General features: G+C 45.1%; 2 protein-coding genes across 4 annotated transcripts in view; one reads left to right on the top strand and one right to left on the bottom strand.

Annotated features, from left to right (window-relative positions):
• LOC143283115 (uncharacterized) overlaps positions 1–15,853 on the top strand; it is a 551,198-nt gene that overhangs the window by 110,804 nt on the left and 424,541 nt on the right. The gene's annotated exons all lie outside the window — the stretch shown is intronic.
• LOC143283114 (anoctamin-1-like) overlaps positions 1–15,853 on the bottom strand; it is a 358,246-nt gene that overhangs the window by 323,010 nt on the left and 19,383 nt on the right. For all 3 annotated transcript variants that reach the window (XM_076589234.1, XM_076589235.1, XM_076589232.1), the window contains one exon: positions 10,623–10,785. In XM_076589234.1, the coding sequence (XP_076445349.1) occupies positions 10,623–10,683 (61 nt within the window). In that variant the 5' untranslated portion in view covers positions 10,684–10,785. The remainder of the gene's footprint in view (positions 1–10,622; positions 10,786–15,853) is intronic.

Here is a 15,853-nt window from a genome sequence, read left to right as displayed (position 1 = left end):
TCGTGCAAACTTGCCCAGCATCTACACTATCTTGATGCAGGCCCAGCTGCACTGGGCAGGCCATGTAGTTCGCATGCCAAACCACCGGCTCCCCAAGAAACTGCTGTACAGCGAACTCCAACATGGCAAGCGCTCCCATGGAGGCCGAAAAGAAGCGCTTCAAAGACACTCTGAAAGCTTCTCTGAAGGCCTTCAACATCAGCCACAACACATGGGAGCTGAATGCAATGGACAGACCAAAGTGGCGTTCAGCTGTCCACAAAGGCGCCAAATCCTGTGAGGCCAACAGAATCACTGCAGCAGAGCAACGCAGACAGGCCAGGAAAAGCAGGGCCAGCAAGTCCCCGACAGCCGCCACCATCTCCTGTCCACACTGTGTCAGAACCTTCTGGGCGCAGATTGGCCTGACAAGTCATCTGCACAACCACAGAGCCCAACCCACCCACCCCCAGGATGACTAGATGGTCCTCGTCGATCCCGACAGACAAACCACACATTTGAATTTTCATCATCAGTCTGGGATCCATACTAACAACAGGACTTTGATCACCTGGAATCAGTCCAATGACATGCAGTAAGACTTGCAATGAGGCACTACAGGAATACATCAAGCATCTCTGACATGATCAACCAGCTCAAATGGCCCACTCTCCAACAGCGACATTAAATGGCATGACTGGTCATGCTGTACAAACTGCAGCATGACAAAGTAAACATGCCTTTCCTGAGGCAGAAACTCATCCCTCCACTGCTGCGACAACCACAAGTCCACCCAGAACAGCTGTCCAGGATTAACTGTAAGACACAATATGGACAGGCAGATTCATCGCAAGAACAATCTGGGACTGGAATGCCCTGCCCCTGACAGCTGCAGAGGCCAATACTGTTGGCACCTTTGAGTGGAAAAGGAGGGAAAACAGGAGAGAAAGGGAATGGAAAAAAAAGGGAGTTAGTAATTTTTTTCATTCTTAGTGCAGGGATCATGGATCAAGGTAGCAGTATGTGATGGGCTGAAGCTGTGCCAGTCAGGGTTTATCCCCAGGAAACACTTCACTAGTGGGAGTGGTCTAGCCTAGATACTGCAAAATAAAGGTTGTTTTTTGTTTTGTTTTGTTTTTAAAGAATTAGTGCTTTTTCCTGCAGATCCCCAGAACAGTAACAGAATAATCAACATTTGATTGTAGTCACTCTATGGAAGGTAAGAATGAATGTGAGAGTGGTGATTTGCAGAGAGGGTGGAGGGTGGTGGTAGTTGTAGAGCTAGATTTTGCTGTCAAGAAGAAGCCAAGAATAGCTCTGTGGGTGACCCAGAATTGACCTCAAGGAAATCCTGTCCCATTTTTCAGGGCAGGGAGGAAGGGAATGTCTGGAGAATGGGGTGGAACAATGTTCTGCATGGCATGAATAACTGGAGGAGCGTAATTTTTGAAAATCACATTGGCATTGATCAAAGAAGGGGATCAGCTAACTCCTGCAGGCAAAAGTCTGAACCGGATGAACTCATCCCCTCCCCTGCACTGTGTGCCAACTAGGTCACTGTTAACCTCTTTGATGGTGTCTGAAAGTGAGCACGAGGTGAGTGAGTGTGGCACTGGCAGGCATGGCACGTGAATTTTTGTCTGTTGATCAATAAATGCATGTTACACACATATTAATTATTTGAAGCATGTTGCAGGCAGACCATGTGTGTGTGTGTGTGTGTGTGTGTGTGTGTGTGTGTGTGTGTGTGTGTGGTGGTTTTTCCACACTCACACAATCTGACACTGCTCACCTCTCTATCTCTGTCTATCCATTTTCTTTCATTTTTTCATTGTCTCACATTTCTGGTATTCTGTTCATTTGTCATTATGTGAAAGTGTGTGTGTGTGTGTGTGTGTAAGATTTCTATTTCTCTTGAAAAAAACTAAATAAAGAAAAGGTTTGTTTACCACATTTCTACTGCAGTTACCAAGAAACAGTGTGTGAACAATGTGCTGAAAATGTGTAGAATTCCAGAAATTTAGATTACAATTCATGACTGTGTGTAACAAACTGAGTGGTAAGGGACTGTAATTTGGATGAGAAAAGGGTTTAAGAATTAAAACATCCTTGCTCACAAGTGCCATATATGTAATAGACAAATGGGAGTGGTTGGGGTTTATTTTAATTCATTTTGGGGCTGAATTTGGACCAGAGGATTAAAACTTTTAAAAGAGTAATTTTAGAAGAATATTTTTGGATCAAAACAGATAAACTGGACACATCAGGAGTGATATACCAGATAGACTGCCAGGACTGTGACCAAAGTTACATTGGTGAAACTGAGGGCAACTTACACAAAAGACTGAAAGAACACAAACGACAGTCCTCCCCAGTGGGCGAACATCTGACCCACAACCAACATCACTTTGGAAAGGACAATGTGCAAGTTCTCGACAGAGAAGCAAGATGGTTCCAGAGGGGAACCACATCACCGCCAGGAACCCCACCCTCAACCGTGACTGGGGCCAACACAACCTGCCTTTGGTGTACTCCTCACTTGTCAAGTCGCACTGTCGTGAGTTCGCTCATGGCAATGCATACAGCTGCTAGTTCTCTACCCAGCAGTTGCGCTGAAGAAGCCGGCCGGATCGCCGACAAAAGCTACGCAAGTGAGTAGCCTTCTTTGACTAAGAGACCAGTTTAACTTGGTAGTTATTAGATCTTGTGGATCTATCCTGGATCAATATCCTGTCAGCGATGCCACTTGTGTAACCGTATTAACTCAAGCAGTATATTATAATGGGGTTACAAAAGAATCAATAAATTACTGAATTAGGATAAAAAGAGTGAAAGTAAAGAACCTTGCACAGGCCAGGGGCATATAGAGGCCAGTCAGAAAAGGGGGGTTTCTATTTTATTTTACAATAGTTATAGAATAAGAGAAGAAAAAAGAAAGAAGATAAAGAAGATAAGAAGATGAGATGATAGTGCAGTACAATGTCAGGCAGCTGACTGTGTGTGTGACACGCTCAATGTCAACTTCGTAAAGCAGTGCCAGGCAAAATGACATGATCAAGCAGACGACAACGCTGAACGCCAAACAGCTTTCTTTTCAAATTTGAATTTGAATAATGTTACGCCACACGAGTTACCTCAACATGTCAATGGCTGGACACCGTCACTGTAGTAAAACTGTCATCCGCTTCATGGCATGTGCTGTGAGTTGAACTACGTTATCATAGCTGAGGACTTGGCTACAGATGCATGCATAAGATGCGGCAACACGTTTAGTTTTCAGTTTTCATGTATTTTCTAGGTTCATTTCAGCTGCTGTTACTAACAACCTATAACATATATTCAGGTAGTACGTCAACAGGAGGAGTTTGTATTATACTCCATGTTTAGTGATACACATACTTACCATGTAAAACTGATACAAACTAGGCCTATCGGTTTGCTCTGCATGGCCAAATTTAACACGGCTAACAGTGAAAAGACGACCCGTCTTGCCCGGTCCGCTCTTAGCCAATCAAACACCTCTAAAATCTACAAGCGCTGAATCATTCCGTGGCCATCGAGAAAATGCCCCATGAGAACCACGGCAGAGACGCAGGGATGGATGGGCGGGCATTTGAATTTGACATGGTAAGTATATGTATCACCAAACATGGAGTATAATACAAACTCCTCCTTTTGGTGTCATATACTGTACCATGTCAAACTGATGCAGAATTTAAAGTAAATGGAGGAGGGCAACGCCTACTGGTTCACATGGAGAGCCTTTGTAACTGAGACGGCAGTGTTAGCTGTGACAAAGGAAATCCCCTTGGAACCGTCAGCCCTGGCCATGCAGAAATCTCTGAGGTAGAAGTTGATGAAGGGATCCTCAGACCGCCAGAAGGCTGCCTCCAAGACATGCTGCAGTGGCACTGAGTGCTGGAAAGCAGCCGAAGTGGCTATGGCCCGCACTTTGTGTGCTCTGGGATTAAGACAGCTGATATCCCTGTGAGAATGAGAGTAGGCTCTACGAATGACTTGGGAAATCCACCGAGAAATGGTGCCTGCAGCGATGTCTTTCTTGTAATTCTCATTGAGGGAGATGAGAAGACGTCTCTGAGAAAAACGCCTGTGGCGAGACCTATCCCAATAGTATCTGAGGCACCGAACAGGGCAGAGATGCCTATCCTCATCGTCTTGGGCAAGAATATCAGACAAAGGTCTGACCCTCAGAGAGGGAGAAGGGACCTCAGGGTCTTGGTTCTTAGCCAGGAACTCTGGAAGGAAACAGAGGGTGGTGGAACCATCTCTGTGGAAGGCCAGATCTTGTGGCATTCCACTAAGACCATGTATTTCGCCGTGGCCATCAACAGAAGGAAAGTGGTCTTGAGGGTGAGTAAGTCGAAAGGAATAGTACCCATAGGCTCGAAGGGTTGCTTTCGAATGAAATCCAGCACCAGGAACAAGTCCCACAAGGGCACTCTCCTGGGGTTTCTAGCTTCCTTCAGAGAGGCGACCCTAGCCACCTCTCTGAGCAGGAAATCTGCTTCAAAGGCAGGACCACCCAGCTGTTTGATTGTGGTACAGATGGCAGACCTGTACCCTTGCACAGAACTAGCAGACAGTTTGAGAACCGAGGATCAGTGAGCCAGAAAGTTGGTCAATGGTGGTGCTGACAGTTCCAACCATACAGCAGCCACACGTGCAGGTGGAGCAGTTGAGGACTGGAATGAGGAATCCCCGAACGAGGCTGCCTCAGCAGATGAGGTTTGATTTCAAGTTCCAGGGGTGGAACGTGTGTCAGGGACTGAAGGTCCTGATACCAGGGCTGGGCTGGCCATTTCGGCGCAATGAGAATCAGCTGCAGGTGTCCCAATCTGGCTTTCCAAATCACCTTGGACAGAATAGGAAAAGGAGGAAACGCGTAGGCAATCAGACTGCTCCAGTCTAGAGACAGAGCATCCACTGCCCACGCTTCCAGGTCGGCGACGGGAGAGACATAAGTGGGAAGTGTCTTGTTGAACTTTGTGGCAAAGGGTTCCACCATCAGCCGAAACCACCAATCCCACACCCCCTGAAGAGTGTCATCCACCCTTGTTGAACTTTGTGGCAAAGAGGTCCACCATCAGCCGAAACCACCAATCCCACACCCCCTGAAGAGTGTCATCCACCCTGGACAAGGACACTCTTCAGGGGGTGTGGTATTGGCGGTATCGGCTGATGGTGGACCTCTTTGCCACAAAGTTCAACAAGACACTTCCCCACTTATGTCTCTCCAGTCGCCGACCCGGAAGCGTGGGCAGTGGATGCTCTGTCTCTAGACTGGAGCAGTCTGATTGCCTACACATTTCCTCCTTTTCTGGAAAAGCCAACATGCACTCAGCAGGTCCAAGAGTGTCCTTGTCCAGGGTCCACTCTGTGTGGATGACACTCTTGGACCTGCTGAGTGCATGTTGGCTTTTCCTGCTAAGTGTCTCGCTGAAAGTGCAATGCCCTTGCTGTGGCACCAATGGAGGAGAGCCTTGGTCCGCAGGGAGAGGTCTGCCGAGTACGCACCCCCCCCCCCCCCCCCCCGCCCCCCCCCTGTTCACATAACATGCGACTGTCGTGTTGTCCATAAACAAGCGGATGGTCTTGACAGTGGTCTCCCCTATGAAGTGCAGAAGAGCCCTTCAAACTGCCTCCAGTTCCAGAACATTGATGTGGCATAGGCGCTCCTCCTGGGACCAAGTCGCTGCTGCATGGAGTGAGTCCATGTGGGCTCCCCAGCCCAGGGAGGAGGCATCTGTGAAGAGTGCCACCTGAAGAGTAGGTGGGGCTATGGGCACCCCCGGTGTCTGAAGAAGGGTGGTTAGCCACTCTGATGTCACCTCAAGGAACAACACGCCCAGACATATCTGGGTATCCCATGGTTGGGTTCTCTGGGACCACCGTAGCCTCAGTGCCCTCTGAGGGCACTTGAGAACCCTGCCCAGGGGAATGAGATGTGCCATGGACTCCATCATGTCCTGGAGAGAAGAAAGTGTCCGCGCTGTTGCTCGGGAGGAACGGCGCAAGTGGCTGAGGAGGCCTGCCAGACGGTCCCAGTGATCTGGCGTCAGAGAGACTATCATGGACCGCGTGTCGAATCTCATCCCTAAGAAGTCGAAGGACTGACTTGGGGACAGATCGCATTTCTCCTGGTTCGTGAGGAAGCCCTGTTGGGAGCAAAGGTCTAGAAGTCTGGCCATATGCCTCTGGCACGGGGCCTGCAACTGGGCCAGAATGAGCCAGTCGTCCAGGTACACAAAGAGACAAATGGATTCCGACTAGACGATGGACACCACCTTGGTAAACAGGAAAGGGGCAAGGGACAGGCCTTGTCCCTCCACATGAACCTCAGGTACCGACTGGATGCCGGATGGATGAGGATATGAAAATAAGCATCTTTCAGATCGATAGAGGTTGCCCAATCGCCCTGTTGAATGGTCTCTCGAATCTGCGCCTGTGTGTCCATCTTGAATTTGACTTTGGGGAGGAATTTGTTGAGGTGGGACAAGTCCAAGGCTGGTCTCCACCCTCCCAAGACCCTTGGAATCATGAACAACCGGCTGTAAAAACCGGGGCCCAGGTCCAAGAGTTGAGATACTGCCCCTATGAGGAGTAGGTGCGATATCTCTGTTTCTAAGATGTTCTCCTGCTTCGCCGAGCTGGGCACATAAGGAGGAGAAGTGGATCTTAGAGGGGGGCGGTCCTCCGCCCAAGGCAGCATGTACCCCGACTCTAACACCGACACAATCCAGTTGTTGAGTCCCAGAGCACACCACTGATGTGCGTGCTGGGACAAGTCTCCTACTTGGAGGGGCTGGACGACTGGTGGTGCTCAATTGGGGCCCAGTCATTGGGGGTGCTGCCTTCTGGCCTTAGGCATGGCCGGTCGGCTTGGATGGACATGTGCTGGTTTATTCCTCTGCCGTTGATTCTGCGCACGCCGCTTCGACTTAGGTGGCGTGGCATATGGAGGGGCCCTGGTGGCCAGTCTCTTCAATGGCAGCGAATCCTAGCGCCCCTGGGAGGTGTGGGCTAAATATGAAGCCACCTCCCTGTTTGTCTCTTCCCTGTGGCTGACAAAATGGGGCGCATACTGGCTGAAGAGGGAGTGCTGCTGCGCCAGGATGGACTGCAAGGCAGCCCTCTCCTCTACTTTAATGTTAGAGAGGCGGAGAACGGCATCACGCCAAGCCAGCACAGTATTGAAATGAAGGCTGGTAGCTGTGTCTGCGGCCTCTGTGAAACCAGAGGCTACCCTATTGCCAAAAGTGTTTAACCTCTGATCGGTGAAGAGGCCCGGCGGGACAGAGGAAGGCGACCCCGTGTCCTGATTAACCGGACGCTGTTCCCACAGCTCATTGGCCCTGTGGAGGAACATGTCGAAGAAGGTATAAGCCGTGGAAACCTTGAGGAGGCAGCGGCGGACCAATCTGTCCCACTCTGGTAACGTTTTAAAGGATAGATTAGCTGAAGTGGGGAAGGTGCTGCGCTGTAGGCAGGGCTGTCATGTGTGTACAAGGACCACACCCCACCTTTGGAGGAATCTTTAAGGAACTTGTCCAGGGAAAAGGTGCCCGGGACAGACAGGGACTCCATGCCTGGAGGAGGGATGGAAGCAGCACCCCTGACAGTGCAGGCTCGCTTATTAAGCCATTCCTGGGCCATTTCTGGCACTCAGAGTCGTCTGGTGGTTCGGGAGTTAGAGTCACAGTGCCTAAGGAGGGCCAAGGGTGACAATGTAGCCTGAGGGACCGATTCAGCATGCATGACCCGATTGGGGAGGGTCAGTTCAAGCTCGGCTAAGTCTGAATTTGAATCTGGCTGGTCCCTAGGGAACCGTGGGCTCAATCTGTCCCCCTGGGATGGGGGTGAAGAGTGCTCATCAGCTTGTTCGTCCTCCTCCAAAGGAAGAGGCTCCCACTCTTGCTCCCAGTCCATCCCCTGCTGGGTGCCATCCCAAGTGGATGTACCCGCTGGGGCATCCTGTGAGCTGTGGTCAGCCCAGTGGGACGAGCTGGGACGATCCCAAGTGGGGACTATGGCCGCAGCTGTTATTTCCTTGACGCCTGAAGCGGGCGGGGAGAGTGTGGACCATAGGTCCAACCACGCTTGGGATGGTGGGTGCCACACCTTCTCAGTGAGGGCATTCCTGGATGCAAGAGGGACCCATGAGTGCTGTGAGGGGACAAACATCCACTCATCTCCCTGTAGAACCAAGGGCTGGGTAGGTGGGAACTGCAGGCTCCCACGGGCCGAGTGGGACAACTCGGCAGCCGTCAGTCCCCTGGTCCTCCTGGCAACTCGGCGTGCACCATAGGTGTGCCCCAGTACAGGTAGAATGGGGGGAACCACCCTTGGGCACCAGCCATGCTGTGACCCCAAGGGTCACTGGCGCCTTGACCTCCATGAAGGGAAAAACCTGGCCAAGTCGGAGGGAGGTCAGGTCCAACCTGGGTGTCAGTCACCCCAGAAGACTGGTGGGCTGACTGCCCGGAACCGCCTGACACACATGGGCTTCCCCCAGCAGGGGAGACTGGCCGGATAGCGGGAAGACCTGCAAAGCAGGTGGCCACGCGCCCCGAATCCCCTCCCGTGGGGAGACTGGAGTGGCTTGGCCCGGGGTGGACAAAGTAGAGGTCCCCCACCAGAACCAAAACTTTCTCCCCCACAGATGGAGGTGGGGGAGGGGGTTCGGCAGTGGAGGGAGGAGGGGGAGCAGCAATGGGGCCCCTGAGGGCCGTCTCTGAGTGGGGACCAGGGTAACGGCCAGGTGCGGCCCCCACTTGGGAGTTCATGCCTAGCCATGAGTCCCCACCGCCAAGAGAGGACTTGCCAGTCCCCCTTTTTCCTGCTTCACTCTGGGACACCTCGGGAGGCGATGCTCGTACCCCGTTTCCCCCGGTCCCCTTCATAACCGTTGTAATGTTCGGAGTGTCGCCTCCACGATCCGTGTCTGAAGACACATCACCGCAGTCCCTGCCGGGAGAAATCATGATCTCCGGGCCTGGGAGAGTCTCTTGCCAAGTCTCGATCCCAGCATCATGATTCCTGCCGTCGTGGGATGACATATGAGGCATGGTAACCGTGCTTAGGCGCCCAGCGAAAATCTGATCCCCAAAAAAGAAAGGAAAGACAGGATCAACTGAGAGATAGAGAAAAAAGTATGATTCGAGGGGGCAGAGTCGAATCGAGTACACAAAAGGTAAGAATACAATAAAATCAAGCCACATGAAGCAAAATAAGGCCAAATGAACATGCTTAACAGCCAAAACAAGCAAAAGACGAGACAGAGCGTAAACCTGACAAGATGGCATTGAGAGACTTGGCCAAAGGAATGATTCAGCACTTGTAGATTTTAGAGGCGTTTGAATGGCTAAGAGCGGACCGGGCAAGACAGTCATCTTTTCACTGTTAGCCGCGCAAAATTTGGCCAAGCAGAGCAAACCGATAGGCCTAGTTTGCATCAGTTTGACATGGTACAGTATATGACACCAAAATATTTTTCTCGCGATAACAGTTCACTTATTATTAACCAGTGTGTCAAGTAAGCTTCAAATAGTTCAAACTATCAGATATTGTTAGTCTGTTCATTTTCTTATGTATACTTTCTTGCAATAGTTTGCATGCTAGAATTTCTTGCTAACTATTACACTTTGCAACCAAAAGCTGCCTTCCAAAAAGAAGCACAAGTCAAAATAATGCCTGGCACTAAAGGGTTCAAATGATTCCTGTAATGTTGATTGCAATTTAACTCACTCCGGATGAATAGTTTTCTCCCTTGTTTTCCCCTGCAGACGACCCATTTGTTAGGGTTAGGAAAAAAAATCACAAAAAATACAAAACACAAAGTAACTGAATGAACATCCCCGTACTTGACCCACTGACCCCTCTTCTAACATGTGTACGCCCAACCCCCTCCCTCTCCTCACAGCCCTCAGAAGCTAAGTCACTGTCAGTACCTTCTTGCTGGTAGTTTTCTTCACTGCAGATACTTTATTCAATGTCTTCATCATCCTCGTCAATGTCAAAACCTTTAGTTTGAAGCATTTCAATCACTTCAGCAGCAGTAAAAAGCCGCTGTCGTGATCTAGTTTATTCAAAAAATTTCCACTTGTATAGCCTGTGACGCCATTTTCAGTACATATGCAGATTAGCTTGTCATGTGAGGTACCAAGGTCAACAGCTGGCCAGTGAGTGTATAGTTAAGGAACCTCACGGAAGAAACTTTCCATTCGACCCTTGACACATTCGCAATGCCCGGTGTAGCTGCGATTTTTATGCTACCCCATGAGGAAAACGTGGACAAATTTTTATTTGTCGAAACCACTATAGTGTTCCGCCATCCGGAACGCTACCTTACGCCTGGAACGCTATAGCGTTCCATCGTCCGAAGTGAGTTAAGGCTTTCGTTGAAGTGCAGCACTTACTGTTCATCACAAAGGTGATAATGATATCTTGCAAGTTTAACTAATATCTACCACACTGCCCAGTTTGGTTCCTTCACTTCTTGCAGTTACTGATAACCTGCCCATTAATCTGCCAACGTAAATGCACAACACATGGACAACCGAAACAAAGTTAATACATTGATTCACCCTCTGTACATGAGTCAAAAATTAAATGTTTTCTTATACCTCTGTCAGCATTTGCTGGTGTCACCAACACAAGAGACACATTCCTTTCTCCACTTGCCATCCTCTTTCTTTACTGTGAAAGCCCTTGATACTTCATCAGATGTTTTCAACTAATCGGCACTGGTGGTGATGTACTGTCCTCTTGTAACTACAGCTTCTTATCCTGCACAAAAAAAAGAAAATCTTTTTTTTCCCAAATGCTTACTTGAACTCCCATATCTTTTAACATTGTTTTTTTTTTAAACCTTTTTATTCAAAATTTTATAAATATAATGGCAACAAAAAGGCAGACAAGAAAAAAAAACACAAAAATTCAGAAAAAACATATATGGAACACTTTCACATAAATTGCTGTATCATATGTCACATAATATTTATAATGCATATCTATATACGTGTCCACACACACACACACACACACACACGAAACAAAAAACAAACAAACCCACAACTATGCATGGATGACAAAAATAAATCAGAAATCACACACACACACCCACACCCACACACCAACACCAACAACAAAAAAACGGAGAGAAAAAAATCATATTAGAATTTGGATAAGGTGAAGCTTCATTTGTGTGGATGGTCTTAAAGTCACAATACAATACAAATGAATATAATATATATTTTTACTATTGCATGGCCTAACTATATTGTGCAAGATAATTGTTTTGATCTCGAGAACTGCTTTGATTCTACAAATAAAGGATAAATATATACTACTGTACAAGAGTAGATTTATCTTTAGTTTATCAGTGGCATGTAGTGAAACCACTTTACCATAAATGATGTGTGACACATTTATGTATGCCAAATATTTGTAAGAAGTTGAACCGTACCTTAATTTGATGCAAAAAGGTTTCTAATACTGGTGGTGTGCAATCTATTCTAGACTTATAAAAATAAAATTTAGCATGCAGGATTAAGAACCCGAGGATATCATCAGATGAAATTGGGCATTTAGCAAACAGAACCATCTCTTCTGTTACTTTTAAGTTTGATATGTATACTGGCATTTTTTGTTCAAAGTCAGTTCAAAAGCAGACCAAAAGGAATTGAGAATATTACATCTCCAAACAGATGTTCCATATCCTCACTTTCTAAGTGGCAGAAACTACATGTATCATCTTGCCTAATTTTTCATTCCTTTCAGTATTTTGTTTGTTATGATTATCATATGGACAAGCCAAACCTGAAACCACTGGAGTCTAACTTCTTTTTTTTTTTCTTTTTTTGTGTGAATATCCCAATTTGTATGTGTGTATATATATATATATATATATATATATATATATATATATCTGTTTCTATCCTTATCGACTACTTGAGAGTTCCATAACCAACTTGAAGCTTGCGCATGCCCATCTAACTTTCATCAAACAAACGAGTAATGCCTAAGGTGATCGACTTGGACGAAGGCAACAAGCATGTGCGACCTATGACTATTTGTTTCTTCAATCACTGTGTGGTTGGGGAGAGGAGAAGTCAGGAAAAAACTATGGTAGAAAACAACGAAATAAATGCATAAGTAACATGCATTTAGATTTAACGGTTACAATTCAATAATAACAATAACTAAAACCATTAACACAATTCTGAAGTACTTTAAAGGAATGTAGAAATAGGGCTATGAACCAATGCCTTTGAAAGTTTGACCATAAAAACCTCGTTAGAAATAACTTCTCAAAAATCAATTATCTGCAGAATAGTTATTCTCTTTGAAATACTTGGGCAAGAAGGTACGTAACTGCTGACAGTGAAAAAAACAATGATGCAAAAAAGATGCATATAACATTTTTATTGACTCACTTGTGTAAACAAACTGAGTCTATGTTTTAACCCGGTGTTCGGTTGTCTGTGTGTGTGTGTGTGTCTGTGTGTCCGTGGTAAACTTAACATTGACATTTTCTCTGCAAATACTTGGTCAGTTGACACCAAATTAAGCATAAAAATAGGAAAAATTCAGTTCTTTCCAGTCATCTTGTTTAAAACAATATTGCACCTCTGGGATGGGCACAAAAAAATAAAAAATGAAGCCTAATTATATGCAAACTGCATTTACTGTTATATTTATCTTTTTTGTATTCTTTAAACTTGGCACTTTGATCTGATATTCTGACACAACAACAAGAGCAGTCATTATTATCATTTTTTGTTCAAACAGGAACTTCTTTTGCTAAGCATGGAAGTTTTATTTATTTTGCAAACGTTTTGATGCAGATAGTAAAAAAGGGGAAATTACTCTGTAATTAATGCTATGGGACTTAATTTGCTTTAAACTGATCTTTCTCATCTTAAACATTACATTTTGAAATTACACTCAATACATAAAAAAGCTTGTGTGTTTTACTCTCAGTGTACAGGGCTTTCACTAAGTTCATTAGCCCAAGGGGTCTTTTTCGGAAAATACTAAAATCAATACGACCAGTGGACTTTACAGATCTGTTGTCTGAGCCCTGAAGGTCATGGGCAAAAATCATTTGCGTACACATATTTATACACATTCAAAGCGCTGCGAACGACGCCATTTTGTTTCAAGTTGTTGACCTGTCCGTTCAATCCTATATTCAATGGACAATACACGATAACATGCAGTGATGGAAAGTTGGAGAAGGAGACCGTTAAATATTTATTCAGAGAAAGATTTGTGAACACCTCATCACCTACTGGATTATGCCCCGAACTGCCATAAAAAAATCCACAGAATCAGTTGGAATTCACAGTTAAAAATTGTAAACCATGTGAGTTAATACCCTTGAAATGATCACGATGAAACGAAAAAATTTCCAGTCTTGACTTTTCTCAAAATGAAGTCCTTTTCACTTCTTACAACGTTTAGAAGTACTTGTACTTGGCTCTACATGTTATTAGTTTAACAAAATACAAAATTTTCATATCAACTTTAAAACTATAAAACTAGAATGAACATAAAAGAGAAATTGAATCGACCGTGTCGCACTACATTCCCGGCGGGTGTAACTAAACTTGTACTTCTATCTAGATCTAGTGAAAACGGCTAAATGTTGCAGTGTGATTGCGGCGATAGCCATTAAAAAGAATTTTTTACTGCCCTTAAAGATTTTTTGAATGCCCAAGATACACCAGAATAATATGATTTAAACAGCGTTCTCACTGCGAATACCACAATTGATTTATCGCCCTTTAAAAATGTATGTTCAAATGTTAAATTTTAGAACGTCAGTTAAGGAGCCAAGATAGTGTAATGGATAAGGCAGTTTCTTCTCACCCGAACACGCGGGGTTCGAATCTGGTTAGGACTTCTTTTTTTAAATTTTTTTTTTAAACGCAAAGCTTTATAATAACAAATACAGAACACATTTTAACGATTAGATCACAAGTGAGTCTTGAAGGCCTTGCCTCTCAGCACGTCAAGTTTCATATGGAAGAAAGTAGAGGTTATCAATCTTGTATAGCAAGCTGATGGATTCAGTATCTTTTCTTTAATAATATGCTCAGGAATAATGTCCCTTTTTGTTTTAAAAACTTTTCCTTCCATCCATTATGAAATCGACCCCATGCTGATTTTCCTTACAGAGTGTATCCCTCTTTCACGGCAAGTTGGACATGTATTTCTGTCATTTTTTTTTAATCTTGTGCTCCTCTTTTAACTGCTTTATCAGCAGTTTCATTGCCATAAATGCCCACATGAGAAAAGCACCCAACAAAAACTGACATCAGTACCTTTAATCCACAATGTACCAAATGATTTGCCATGATAACTAAGTCAGGTCTTGTTTCAAGGCTAAATGATTCTATAGCATAAAGTACTGATCTGGAATCAACAAAGAATGCCATTTTCAGGAAAACTATTAGATGGCTCCTCAAGTAGTTCAGAGCTTGTATAATACCAATAAGCTCAGCCAGTGTGTGTGTGTGTGTGTGTGTGAGTATGCATGTGTGTGAGAGTGTGTGAGTGGGTAATTTGGGAGATGGCAAATGTAGATGTGCATGCGCATGTACATGTGTTGTTTTTGTGAGTGTATGTGCGTGTTTTATGTGTGAGAGAGAGAGAGAGAGAGAGAGAATGTGTTGGGACTCGTGTGCTTATTTGTGTAGAGTTGTTGCATATCTGTTGCGCCTCTGTGTGTGTGTGTGTAAAACCCATCAAAGGAATTATGGACACAAAAACTAAACACAATAAACAGATAAAAGCAATAGACTGTCAGCACATGCAGGATCTTCTAAAAGATCTTCTATGGATTGCAAATGTCAAAACACTCATAGATATATCTTGCCAGTTTGGGTTGAAAACAGCCTAATTGCAACGGAGAACTCGGAGTTTGGAGTAATGTGTTGTCAATGCCATATGGCCAATGATTCAAAGATCAGTAATTAACGGTCACAAGGAGGCATGATCTTAAGTCAGAGTGCATACTACACTTGTCCAGAAAATGCAGTTCATCCTCCGTAACTCCACATGCTTTACACAGCTGGTCTTTACTAGTTAAGTTGCACTTATCTGCAATCAACATAAGCCCTTCTGTGTTAAAGTACTCTTTGTCAGCTGATCAGGTAGCGTTGTATTCTAGTAATGTACAAGTGTTCACAATTTTACAATAAATGGAGAGCCTTGAAATGGTCCTGTTCTTCATGCTGTTCTAAAATTGAACATAGTTATCTTGTGGTTTATTCGTAACAGAATATTTAGAGTCGCTCAATGTTGAGTGTACCCTGGTTTTCCAACACGTGGGAATCCAACTGAAACCAGTATCTTTTTAACAAATCAAACAAAGTAACTCTTGCCAATGATTTCATCGATAACATCATATGCTTGCCTCAAAGTCAAACAGCTGTCTTCTTTCGATTCTGTGATGCGCACCTAGAATGATATAACCTGACACACTGTGGTCAGAGAAATGGGATATCTGCCTAACTCTGCCAGAACTGGTGACTTAATTGTTCTTGTGTATATGCCCATTAAGTTCCTTCAGAATTTAACATTCATTTTCTGATCAGCATTTTGTAGAGAGAAAGGCATTAAATTGGTTAAACACCACAGAGGGCACGGAGGAGTTTGACTGAATGGTAACTACACTTTAGCCCCATAACTGAGAATTGGGGTGACTAAACTGTCAAACAATTGTATCATCACATCTATCTTTACTTCTTTTCCTCATATATACTATGTTTGAGAGCATGTGTTGCTTTGTTTCCTTGCTTGGCCCAGTGGTCTTCAGCAAAAGTATTTGTATCCATCCACCATTTCG

Source organism: Babylonia areolata, chromosome 6 (genome assembly GCF_041734735.1).
Source record: "Babylonia areolata isolate BAREFJ2019XMU chromosome 6, ASM4173473v1, whole genome shotgun sequence".
NCBI lineage: Eukaryota > Metazoa > Mollusca > Gastropoda > Neogastropoda > Buccinidae > Babylonia > Babylonia areolata.
The sequence above is the reverse complement of the archived record's forward strand: the minus strand, read 5'-3'. Positions and strand labels throughout refer to the sequence as shown.